The 13,790-nt window shown below is 34.1% G+C and overlaps 1 protein-coding gene across 1 annotated transcript; it reads right to left on the reverse strand.

Moving 5' to 3' along the window:
• Positions 1-588: 588 nt before the first annotated feature.
• On the reverse strand, positions 589-13,694 carry LOC123662043 (protein transport protein Sec23A). The gene is made up of 13 exons (XM_045596930.1): positions 13,549-13,694; positions 13,173-13,460; positions 12,587-12,842; positions 11,922-12,492; positions 11,446-11,588; positions 10,802-10,941; positions 9,321-9,439; positions 8,499-8,652; positions 7,740-7,891; positions 6,655-6,829; positions 6,051-6,206; positions 1,462-1,527; positions 589-750 (listed from the first exon to the last, which is right to left on the reverse strand). The coding sequence occupies exons 2-13, from the start codon at positions 13,449-13,451 to the stop codon at positions 661-663; spliced, it is 2,301 nt and encodes a 766-aa protein (XP_045452886.1). The 5' UTR covers positions 13,452-13,460; positions 13,549-13,694; the 3' UTR covers positions 589-660.
• Positions 13,695-13,790: the final 96 nt, after the last annotated feature.

The raw sequence follows: 13,790 nt of genomic DNA on the forward strand, positions 1-13,790 counted from the left end.
CTTTAATCTTTTCGTTATGTAAACTACCTTCTCATTTTATATCTTCACCATTTTATAGGATGACAGTAAAAAACCCTAAGGACGTGATTCATTGCAAATTAATAATAAGCTTCTAAAAAATTTTCATTCCCTATTTTTTTTATAGTACATACAATAAAATGAATATACAAATTACAAATAAACATTTATTTCTTTATAATTTACAATTACACTATTAGAAACCGGAATACAAAACATTTCAACAAAAAAATTGAGTTTCGTCATTATTTTTGTAATTTCATATTTATGTAAATAAAATATAAACAATATTTATACAATCAAAAACAAAAATCGTATCATATATATAATCATTTTACTGGTCATCTTTGCTATACCAAATTTTAGAACGGCTGCAAAATAATATTTAAAAAAAAATCAACTACGCAGAATTAAAAATATTTTTGTATATATGAGACGGATAACTATAAAAAAGTTATTCTCCGATCAATGAATTATTATTAAAACATGCTTTTGAAGTATGTTTAGACTGAATACGTATCTACCTATTTCCTAGAAATACAAAAAAATATATATAAAATAAAAATAAAATCAGGAATATAATTTATTTAATATACTGATTACATCGGAAGGTTTTCAAATACATATAACGTTATTAAGGTGTTAAGCTGTTGACGAGACCGCCAATTTCTTCAAATGCTCCATGAACACTTGAAGCGAGACGTCATCTGTCAGCACGGGGGCACCTCCATCCTATTGAATAAAACAAATATTAATAAATTATATGTATTACTAAAAATGCATGTTTTGGTTAGTATCTTGGCAGTAATTTTTAAATGCTTATAAATAAATATATCATTTCCAGGTAATTAAAAATTTCAAACAAATTAAGCAGGTGTTAGTAATCATGGCTATTTTATGGCTTAATATATTTTAAATAAATTAATTACGTCATTACATGATAACAAAAAATATAGTAATATAATGTTAAAATATATATATAAATAAATATTTATTCTTTTCATTGCAATAAATTTGGAATTAAAAAAGGACAAATTTTTTAAACCCTTCATAATTATAAAAACCTAAAAAAGAAGCAGTAGATAAAAAAGCAAATATAAGAAATAAAAAAAAATAGCATAAAAAATTGTCAACCCAAACCCAATTTGAAATAAAAAAAAAAACTCTACCGCTGATGGTATCGGCATCGCCTGGTTTTCGCCAAAAAAATGATGAAACAAAAGAAAAACAAATAAATTCAAACCATGCCGTGATGGCGCATCAACATCAAACATGCAAAACATCGAAAAACACTGATTATGCAAAAACATTTTATTCAAATTTACAATATTTATTAAAAATTAATAGTTAAATACAAACTCGTGCAATTTTTTAGCTTTTAATCTTGCAATGGAAAGAAAAAAACAATTATTACATCTACAAAATGTTATAATTTCAACTCACCCCGCCGTACGCGTACATGTTGTTGTGAGTCTGCGATGGGTTCACCTTTGAAAGTAAGAATCTTGCCTGCAAAAAAAGTAAAAATAATAGCTATAAAATATAAAAAAAAAATATTTATTATTAATACAACACATATTATAAGATTTAAAGTTTTGGAATTTATGAACACAGAAAAAAAATTGTTTTTAAGAAATATTAAATACCAAACTCGAATTGGGTACAAAATAATTTTTAGGTAAATTAATCACATTTTTTTCTGTTATGAATCGACAAAAATATTTTTATTCAACCTAGCTAGTAGATTTATAATAAAATTGTAACACTGCAAATTTTGTATGTTAAAGATATTAGGATTTTTTTTAAACGTTGCCATTTACCGAAATTCTATTATTTTTTTTGGCTAAGATCTAGATTAGGTAAAACCGAATTTCGGGACCGTGTGAATGACGCTATAGTGTCTATTTAGTTCAAAAATGTGATTACCATTGCAGTCTGAATAAAAAGTGACTCGTGTGTTTTTGCCTCTTTTTTTGTGAAAATCTAAAATCCCGGGATCAACCCGGGATTTCGGTATTGACGAAAAAAATCGGAAAAGGGCTGGGATCGAATTCTCTAGACATACCCAAATTAAAAAGTACCCATATATAGGAAGAGACTGACCAGTTTAGTTTTATTCTCGTTAGATCGATAACAATGGTCACTCACAGAGCCTCAGGTGTCGCAGTGACAGGACGTCGTAATGTTGTGCACGTGTCGAGTTCTATTGGCTGCGGTGGCTGTCTCATGTACGTTATCACGAACACACGCACACGGTCCGAGCACACAGCGCTTAGACCGAATAAAAGGTTCCACGCAATCATATTTAATAGACACATACTTACTTTATTATAAAGCGTTTTGTTGAACGCCTTAATATTAGAAACTACTGGTTCAAGATGAACGGCTGAATGTTGGGAAGACCATTTGTCAAGGAAGGATAGAGGTTACATAATATCACACAACAATTGATAGCAGCGAAGTATTAACGACAAATGTTACAAAAACGAGGAAAATTTATTCCTTTTGATAACATATGGGATAATACGAAAATTTGTATACGAACAAAGTCACGGGAACAGCTAGTATTATAACAATTCCCCTTTATTTTTTATATGTTTATGGTTTGTAAAATTTGATCAAAAACGTGTTTCTTTACAGACCTAATGTGCGTTCTATTGTTGAGTGGAATACAAAAAGAGGACTTCGACTCGAGCGTGTTGAACAAACTACAGCGGTACAACGTAAACATACACGATTTGAACAATTAGTAAGTTTTCATGCTCCGTTACGTAACATGTGTTTTTAAAAATATTTAGCTTTGAAAATATTAATTTCAGTGAGTTACTTCAACAATGTACAACGTTCAAGTCTTTGAATGACAAAATTACAACACCCTTAACACATGAGGTTGAAGATAAAAGTAAGTAAATAATTTCATAGGCGTATTTAAAATATACTTGTAAGAAATCGTAAGTAGAATATTTTCTTTTAGGTAAACAAGAAAAAATTTATCCTGAAAAAAGTGATCCAGATAGAGATGACAACTACAAATTACGAAATAATAACTCACAAGGAAACACTTTCTATAAGAATAGTCTTGAAAAAGCAAATAGTAAGCATGTAATACAATACAAAGATGGTCAACCGGAACTAAATAGTATTTTGAACTTTTGGAACGACATAAAAAATAACAATTCGATAAAAAAATATAAAACGCAACAAATACATGAAACTTTTAGAACAGAGCAGAAAAATAAAAGAAACATTCCTGATGCCTTTAATTCTAACGAATCAGATGTCATTCAAAAATTGTTACTAAATTTTATTTTAAAGAAAGAAAACAAACAATTTGATGAAGATGTAACTAAAAAAATTATCAACAGTGATCACCCATATGGCGATTTTTATATTCCAAATAAGCAAAATACAATGATAGACACAAAAGACAATGAAAACTATAAATCTCCCAAGAGTTTTCCTATAAATTTTGAAGGCACGCAAGCGGAGCATTATTCCTTAAACAATAAGCCGATAAAAAACAGAATACACCAAAAATCAGATAGAGAAAAATACCAATCAATAAATCCAAACAGTTTTAATGATATAATCAATGCTCTTCAATCATTTAAAATCAATTATCCGATAACAAAAAAAGATAATTACGACGAGTACTTAGATGGCAACGACAAAGAAAGTTTAAGATCATCGGAATATTCAAATAAATATACGCAACATAAAAAAAATTTTACTACAGAAACAGCTGTAACACCTAAAATGACAGACCATACTCTGTCACAAAATATTATCAAGGAAATAGCAAAAAACGTTAAGGAATTAGTTTTGAGAGACTTGCGAAAAGAAATATTTCAAACAAGCACGATCACAACGACAACAGTCACAGAAACAACAACAACAAACAGAGGTTAATAACTTATTTTATAGCATCAAACAACACTGGTTACTCTATATTAAATATTGTATTTTTATTTTTAATTTTACAGAAGAACGAACTTCAATAATCAAAAAGGGAAATCAAATTGTTGAAAAGTCTATTTTAAACAAATTTATGGATTTGTTTGAAGAATTTAAATCCTTGAATCTTAAGTCTTTAGTAATTTCGAGTGAAGCTAGAAAAGATTATGTGAATAGAGAGGCACCAAAATATCCCGCGGCACGTCTTACAACATATAACGATATGGACCAACCAAATTACTCCATACCAAAAGCTTATCCTAAAAATCCACAAAATACCTTCGACTTTTTTCCACAAGAACATAAGTTCAGATCGAATATAGTTTCCGAGCCAGTTCTACGTGTCCCTGTTAAAGCTATACCAATCACAGTTCAAACTAACAATATGGAAATACCACCTTTAGGTATACCGGTGGATAATCCAGAAAATCCGATAAACCAAAACATAATCGTATCTACAACGAACCCCCATAGAATAGGCAAGAAAAATTATGGATTTAATAAAATGAAATTACCAAATTTAAGAGTAGAAGATTTGATTCATAAATCACCACAAGATCGTTTCCAACCGTCATTTCCTTATACGAACCAAAATAGCAACAAATTCTCATTGAATAAAGAACACTCTAATTATGACACTACATACAATGAAAGAATCACCTTAACCGGATATAAAGATACTGAACATAAAGATGAACTCAAACATTCAGATGCACCACGTTTCCATGAACAATTAGAAAGAGGAGTAGACTATGATGTACCACGAAAAGAGTATAAAAATAGAGTGGATTGTTGTGATGAAAGATACGCTTACTCGAAACAAATGGCTGAATGTTGCCAACGTAAAATAGCTGCCCGTCAACAGATGTCGCTTCACGACGTGAAGAAACAGCGCTCTTATGACGATTCACATTTTAAAAACTTCTTAAAATCTCAACAAAAAGTAACGGATATGCTGGAGAGAATACTTGCATCTAGGAGCAGAGCTCGAAGTGTAGAAATAGCTTAACTAATCTAAGTTTAGTTTAGAAAAATATTATTAAGTTTTTGTAATATAGACTTCATATTATCCAAATAAATAACATATGAATTACAAAACTGAATGTATATTAATTTGATATGTATTTAGATATTTATTATTAGTGTCCTGCTTATTATGTCACCCGTTATAAAATAATATTCTGCTCAAAGAGGACTACTTTTTTACGTACCTCAATCAATATAAAAGAAATGGCATAAAGTAGGCAATATGTTAAAAATTACATAATATAGTTTCGTACAGTTGCAGAACTAGGGCCACGATCACAGACCATTTGATCCCATTTTCTTGTTAAAAATTAATATAAGCAATTAATTTTGAACTTCTACGATGTTCTGTGGCTGGTGTTTACGGAAAAGAAATTAAGAAACGTACATATACAAAAAATTTAAACACTATACAGTGTGTGCTGTTAGAGAAATACTGCCAGTGTTGGACCTAGATTACTAGGTAGTCACAGGACAGTCGATCTGCAGTCTTAACTAATAAACTGCCTGTAGGATAAGCGTAATGCACGGTTTGAAAAACATATGGCAATTTTGAGCCCATTGATTGATGAAAAAAAAACTACATGAAGAAATGCGCTTAAAAATACTTTCTTTGAGTTGGGTGGTTTAACGCGTTCCAAGGACGTGGCACCGTGGCATATCCGTTACAGTTGTATATGGTGCTTTATGTTTATAGTCGCTGGTTGTCTCTATTTAGTTTTAAAAAGAATACACTGTTAATTTCCGAACGCCATCTTTAGTGTGTGGATAAGTTGCAGCAGCAGCTGCGCGAAGCTCTCGTACTCCGCCATGTCCTGGTAGCGCAGCGCTATCGTCTGCAGCAGTCATGTGGCACAGCGCCCCTACGATACCTGCGAGCCGCCGTGCTCGGTGTCGATGTAGCGCGGCACGGGGAAGCGGCTCTGCAGGATCTCCTGCGCGTCGTCCACGGGCGCCCGCAGCAGCTGCGCGAAGCTCTCGTACTCCGCCATGTCCTGGTAGCGCAGCGCTATCGTCTGCAGCAGTCATGTGGCACAGCGCCCCTACGATACCTGCGAGCCGCCGTGCTCGGTGTCGATGTAGCGCGGCACGGGGAAGCGGCTCTGCAGGATCTCCTGCGCGTCGTCCACGGGCGCCCGCAGCAGCTGCGCGAAGCTCTCGTACTCCGCCATGTCCTGGTAGCGCAGCGCGCGCCACTGCGCTATCGTCTGCAACAGTCATCAATATATCAATACACGAAGCACAAACTTTGTACCCCTTTTTAACGAAAATTGCACGGACTGAGGAGTGTGAAATTTAGCACACTTATAGTTTGTATAGAGCAGTGCAGAATATTACTATTTCTTTTTTTAAATATGCATGAAAATACTTTAAATCAATTAAAAAAAAAAAAAAAAAAAAACTAAATATTAAATAAAATTGAGTTATCCAAGAGAAAACATTTTTTGCACACTGAATTAGGCTTATTTTCTCTTGTCCTTTAATCAGTTTTCCCCAGAAATATATCCAAACAACTCAAACGAATTAAAAAAAACTGCCTAACCTATTGCAGCTCTATGAGAGCTAATCTTGTAGTTTAATAGACACAGATTTATTTTACTAGCAGTAATAATCTCTTCAAAAATATATTATAAGATCATTTTTTTTATAAATTACCTCGCCGTGGTATATAAGTATTTGGAAGAACGTGTCCATAAGCAAGATTCGGTCCGGTTGTATTGACGACGTGTCAAGTAGCACCGGCTCTGGTGGACCTCCAAAACTATACGAATACAGTATAGGCTGAATCATAATCAACGACTGCGTTAAGTCTTCACGCATCAGCATATGCCTGTGAATAAATAAATAATAAACAAATAAATGAAAAAAAGTTTTATATTAATAAAAATTTCATTCTTATATTGTATTACAATCTAAAAAAAAGACAGCGCTGAAATTTGAGATCATACGAGTATTTTATAAACACTAAGACCAGATTTATGCATCATAAGTTTATATATATTCTACTAGCTGACCTGGCGAACTTCGTATCACATTATTTTTTTCTGAAATATAATAATAACATAATATATCAAAATAAAATATAGCCTATCTTTTAAGTTGGATCAAACTGCACACGGTGTGCAAATTTGACTAAAATCGGTTAAGTAGTTTAGGAGTCCATTGAGGACAAACATTGTGACACGAGATTTATATATATTAAGTTATATAATAAGTTTATTTTTATTGAAGTAGGACACAGCAGGATATATCTTGCTCAAAATTTAGTGCAGCTACACTGGAGAAGCATCTTAACCACACAGAAGATAACAACTAAATTACACTGTTCTTAAGTATTTCTGTGTTCCTGTGGTGAGTAAGGAAGCCACAGCTCCTTGGGAAGGTCGGAGATAGAGTAGGCAACGCGCTAGCAACGCTACTTGCTCTGCAAGCGTCCATATGCTACGGTCTCTACTTACCATCAGCCAGACTGGAGGCTTGTACGCCACCTTTTAATGATAATAAAAAATATGTGGCGACATTTAACGCGCGAAATACGAACGATTACAAACTACGTAATTAGAGAAAAAACTGACGTATGCTACATCGCGCTATCAGAGTTTTCAAAGTCATTAAGTATATATACAAGATCCCGACAACGACCGTCGGGGCCGGTAGCCCGCCAGACACAACACCCGTCTGGTCGGAGGATCCTCCCTTTTCTTCACGTCCCCAAAAATATTTTCTTGAATGAAACATACCGATAGAACGTAGTTTCGTCAGGCGAGTTGTTAAAGACTTGTAGGAATTGCGAACGCCGGAGATGATACATAAATTGCGGGTATAAGCTGAAGTTCTCTGATAGTCTGAAGCTGTTCGGATCGTCCTTCGCGTACTCGCCGAACTTTTGACACTGTGGGTATAAACAAATTATTTGTGTTAGTGACATTCTATTATTATCAAGAAACCAAAATTGATAACCAGAAAAAACGGACAGAATAGAAGTTTCAAATTCGAACGATCGATTTTTCCTCACCATATAGCACTTATTTTGTTACTAATGTTTTTTATTTGTTGTTGTTATAGGCATAAAAAATATATAATAGAGACACGCTGTAAACTTTTAAAGTATAAACCTATTTGGTCTAATAATAAGTCCTGGGAACGGACGAACGATAATTACTGGAGCGGCGTTTATATAGTGGGCACACCACTTTGTGCAGCATTTTTGACGTTTTAATTCCCTTTTTTTTTTCAAATATTATTCTGAGTTTTTATATAGTGCCTACATCCAAAGTTTCAGTTTCATTTATATTCCATAATAACGAACTCCCATATAAACTTTTATCCCCAATTTCAACCTTTTTCGCATAATATCCAAGCAATGTCCTTTTATAGAGATGCACAAAATGGTGGTGGGAGAGTGAGTGTGGTAGCTACCACGAGGCGCACTGTCACCACGGCCACCACCTCCTGTTCGTGACAGTATAGCTAGTGAGGGTGAGGGCGGCGGTAGCTACCAGTCGGATGAGCATGCGGTCGAGCCAGCGCAGCACGTCGGGCCCGTCCTCCTGCTCGGCGCGGTACACCACGAGGCGCGCCATCACCACGGCCGCCGCCTCCTGGTCGAAGCCTGCCGAGATGTGGTGCAGATTCGCGGCCGCGTCGCCCCAGCTACACATACATATTATATATATATCATACTTTTAAATCTATACTAATATTATAAAGAGGTAAAGTTTGTTTGTATGTAGGGGGTAATCTTCGCAAATACTGATCCGATCATGAAAATTTTTTCACTAACAGAAAGCTACACTATTCGGGAGTGCTATAAGCTATATTTTATTGTAATTGAACAAAAAATTCAGTAACTAAGAAAAAGATTAAAATATAATATCAAAATGGTAAATAAACTAGCGCCATCTAACGCTATTAGAAAACAATTTATTAGTCTTTCGACGTTATTGATTTAGTCTTATTTTAGTCTATCGATGACGTTTTCTCGATTTTTAATATACATGATGGATGAATGATGGAGCAACATATTATTTATTTAAGTGCTGTAAAATTCGTTCTTTAAAGTATGTTATTTGGTTAATATAATAATAATCAACGCCCAACGAAGTGGGCACGGATCGGCTAGTATATCATATACCGTCAGCGACGAACCACCTCCTAACTTTAGGTTTATCCATCAATCACGTAAGGCTCGAAATTTCGGAAAAATATAACGAAATATCAGAAGGAGGGGGAGGTTTGACATGTCTTGACATTTTGGTTAATTAAAGTAAAGAGTTAATTAAGTTAAAATAAAGAATATTTGTTTTATATTTATTGCTTACTTTCTAGCGGCAGTAGTAACTCGAACACGACGTTTTCCACTTGAATGCTGGTACTGTGTAATTAGTTGAACACATCCTCTCCCGCCTTGAGGCACCGGAGTGGCATGCTGGTTTACGACCTGCAAATAATACATACATATTTATATACTTTAAAACATTTAACACACAATTTTTTTTATTTTTATAATAACATAATATTATAGCCACCCCCTCTCTTCCCATGGGTGTCGTAAAAGGCGACTGAGGGATAACAAGGTTCCACTACCACCGTGGAACTCATAAAGCCGACCGATGGCAGGATAAGTATCCAACAACTGATTTTATTTATTTATTTATTTATTTGTTTATTTATAGAACACCAACAAAGTATACACCAAATTTCAAGTACATATACAATAACAGTAGAGTCTGAGTGTAACTTTAATTATAGGTGATAACTACATTAAATTTGAGTAACATACACTAATAACACACATAAATAACATACATATGACAAGAACTTAAGATAGTGTTATACAGTTAAATTAACTACATTAAAAGATTGAACAAAAGAAATCAAAATATTAAAAAGAAATAATTTGTAAAATACTAAATACTGATCACTTTGCTGATAAATAAAATTTAATCATTATTTTAAATTTAAAATTTGTGTCGTTAAAAATATCTATGTCCAGATTTTTTGAAATAATGCTGTAGGATCTCATCATCCTGTTTAAAGGTGCCTGATAGCCCAAGTTAGAACAAGCTGAGTTACAATAAAATAGCATTCGTTTATTTACACGTAGACATTTAGTAGGTGCCGATAAGCAAACAGAACTAAGCAAAACAGGACAATCCAGTACACCATTAATTAGTTTATGCAGAAACAGGTTATCAAGCAAGCATCTTCGACTTTCGAGAGTGTTCATATTAAAGTGACTCAATCTATCACGATAATGCGGTATTTTATTAGCTAAGCCAAATCTAAAAGTAAGGTGCCACATAAAACGTTTGAAATACACAGGCCGAAAACGGGCAGCAACGTCTTCAATGAGACAAAGCCAGCCCTGCGGTCACCAACCCGCCTGCCCAGCGTGGTGACTATGGGCAAAACACATGAGTTCGCACCATAATGTTTGGTGCGAACTTGGGGAGGCCTACGTCCAACAGTGAACTGCGATAGGCTGAAGTGATGATGAAGTGAATAACATTAAAATGTTTAACCATATACTTATAATTATATAGTAATGTTGTAGAAACAACAATATAAAAGATATTTTTTCATGTTAAATTTAAAAAATGGTCCACCATGTGTCCAACTACATATGTGAAATTATGGATTTTTTTTACTGTTTTTTTACATACATTTTTAATTTTAATGTTATTTTAAGCAAATTCTAAGCACACAAAAATATGGTTACAACTAAAATCAATAAATAGAAAGCCTTTATTTGGACATTAGATTACAATTATGATTACAACTATAATTAATTAATACATGCCTCAAAGAATATAGCCATAGTTGTACTTGGAGTGAAAGTGCACATCTTCCACTGGCAAGTGTTGCCCATTCCGACTTCTTGATCAGACACACACGGGCCTTTCACATTCAGTGACACGCAGGATCCAATTGCACCACTAACTGTATAAAAATATTATGATTAAAATTCAATTTATTTTTAAGGGATTTGAGGGGGGGGGGGGGTGTCTGGTTAACAACTGTGACAAAGGGTAAAAAAAATCATGAAATTATTGTTAAGTAATTTATGGATGGCCTCTGATTGAAAGCGAGATGTGTCCTGCCATAGATGTTATGTGAGACAGTTGCTTTGTTGTATTCACGTGCACTTTTTTATTTGGAGATAACTCCTTAAAATGAAATATTTAATGCATGTTCTGGTTTAAACACTAAACATTTTATAATATTATATATAGTATTTTATTACATAACTGACTAGGTTTTATATGTATATATATAAATAGCACTTATTCTAAATTTATTCACTTACTTTTGTCTATAAATAATTAGATGTGACCCAAAAATTATTATTGATATGTTATAAGTGTGTTTTTACTAATAAACAAATAGATACTTGATCTTTTTTCAATATCACAACCATATTAATGTAGTTGACTATTGGCTTACTTTTAAGTTCCCGACTGCACTTGACTTCCAAGGTTCCATTGAATGCCATTTTGTAGTCACCTTTCTGATCCTTAGCAAAGACTCTTTGGAAAGTTTGCTTGAACAGTGAGGAGTTAAAAGAGTCTCCCATTACCATGTGTCCTCTGGAAGACGAAAAAATATATATAGCTAATTAAATATATATAGCTAATTAAATATATATAATTAACATATTGACATAGCTTTGTATACAAACTTGTTATCTTGGGAGGTCAACTATGGATTCACTTATAGACTCAATTTACCTTGAAATATATAATTTCAACTTCACTTATAAATTTAAATTAAACTTCTAATATATAATTTATGCATAGTCACAATCAATACAAAAGAAAGAATAACTACATATTTTACAATAATAATCAGTAGTATTATTTAGATATAAAAAAAAAACTTATCTAATGACTAAAACTCTAAAAGAAAAGAGAAATAGTTACCCAGTCGAATTACAACATTGCTTCATCTCCATTAAACCAGTTTGATCCAGAGCACACGAGTATATATCTATTGCATGTCCATTAGTGGCTGCCCTCAAGGACAAGGCTTCATAGTGTTTGATGGCCTTCTTCATATACTTTGCATTATCTTTGTGAATGTCATGATGAGACCTAATAGGCTGTTTTAGTTCATCATTTACTACTTGACCTGGACCCTGAGAACAAGGTCCACCGAGGAACATCATAATTCTTGCTCCGGTATTGGGATAGGTGACTTCTAACAATCCTACGGCTAATGAAAGTGCAACTCCACTGCTCCTTAAAGGTCTTTTGCCCACACCTAGAGGCCAAGGATCTCGACCAAGTTCACTAAGCAAGTCTGTCAGAGCCATGTCACATTGTTTCACTGGCTGCAAGAAACGATGAGCCGGTGGTTGTGGCATCGGTGCACCCGTTCGTTGTTGGGGATTTGGTGCGTTAACACGACCAATAGCCAGCTGCTCCTGAATTTGTTTTGCTGACAAATCTTTTGTTCCTTTGAATACAAAGCATTTGTAAATGCCTTCTGTACCTATAAATATGCATATTTTGTTTAGACATTATACAGAAATATAAATAGTTTTATGCAGCAAAAAATGACACTGAAGATATATTTGCACACTAACCTAGTTCATGGATTTGTACCATCCGACCAAAGGTAATAAGTCCAACAAGTGCGTTCTGCGGCATTAAACTGAGTGAAGTTTGGAGGGAATCCTTGAGAGCTCCTAATTCCTCTTCATCGAGGCATGTATCCACAACCAAGAGGAAAATTGGAGGCATGCTCTGAGCTCTTGTTATAGTGTACTCTATTGTTGAAAAATGAGGAACCAACTCAGCCGGCTGATGTTGCTCTGAAATGGCTGCATATTGCGGAGGGAACTGGAATGTTGAACAAAATACCAAACATTAATGTTATTGCAAATTTAACACAGAATTATCTTTACAGCCTATACAGTCCACTGCTGGACACAGGCCTCCACAAGTTCACGCCAAAAATAACGTGAAATCATGTGTTTTGCCCATAGTCACCACGCTGGGCAGGCGGGTTGGTGACCGCAGTACTGGCTTTGTCGCACCGAAGACGCTGCTGCCCGTCTTCGGAACACAGAATTATATGTGTAGGAAAATAATATGCAAAATTGTTTCAGCGTAATGTAAGTAGCAAATTTGTCTTAGTTTACAAAGTTGTATAAGAATATGAGTACTTACTGGATTTCTTTGGAAGCAGAAGTTGCATACCCATAACTTGGCTCTATAGTCAACCTGGCACATGGGATTTAACACTGCACGACATGTACTACGTGTGCATAGTACGGGTTCGTACTCAATTGGTGGTAAATCTGGCCGTTCCTTTAAAGGTTGATAAAGAGCAACTAAGGGCACAACGAGCCTCGTCGTTTCGATTCTACTCGATGGCCATACATTCCACGTAAACCTTATGCCATCCCTATCCTCATTCTGTTGAATAAACTCCTCATAGGTCGCCATATCACTGTTCTATAAATGAAATACGAAAAAACAATTAGCACAACCCAAAACACTTTTAAAAGTAATAAAAGTTGTAAAATATTTTTTAATTACAAACCAAGATAGCATATGACGATTATAAGCTAGATACACTAGCAATTTCCGACTATATCAACCCAAACTCATTCAGGAATACAAAATAAAACAGATTTTTACAAAATTTTCTAACAGAAGGACCAATCCTAGCTGATTTGGCAGTAGTCAATTACTCAATACCATAGACATACTAATAAGAGCTGTCACTTTGGCCACGTCATTTTTGAAAACGCAGCACATAAAATAAATATTTATTTATTTTAC

The sequence above is a fragment of the Melitaea cinxia genome, chromosome 18, assembly GCF_905220565.1.
Source record: "Melitaea cinxia chromosome 18, ilMelCinx1.1, whole genome shotgun sequence".
NCBI classification, from domain to species: domain Eukaryota; kingdom Metazoa; phylum Arthropoda; class Insecta; order Lepidoptera; family Nymphalidae; genus Melitaea; species Melitaea cinxia.

What these genes read in the sequence shown, in the direction of transcription:
- LOC123662043 (XM_045596930.1), bottom strand. Translation starts at nt 13,451, where the DNA reads ATGGCGACCTATGAGGAGTTTATTCAACAGAATGAGGATAGGGATGGC. An exon ending in GGTACAAATCCATGAACTAG is followed by an intron (nt 12,493 to 12,586) that starts GTTAGTGTGCAA and finishes GCATATTTATAG; the next exon opens with GTACAGAAGGCATTTACAAA. An exon ending in CAATGTTGTAATTCGACTGG is followed by an intron (nt 11,589 to 11,921) that starts GTAACTATTTCT and finishes TTCGTCTTCCAG; the next exon opens with AGGACACATGGTAATGGGAG.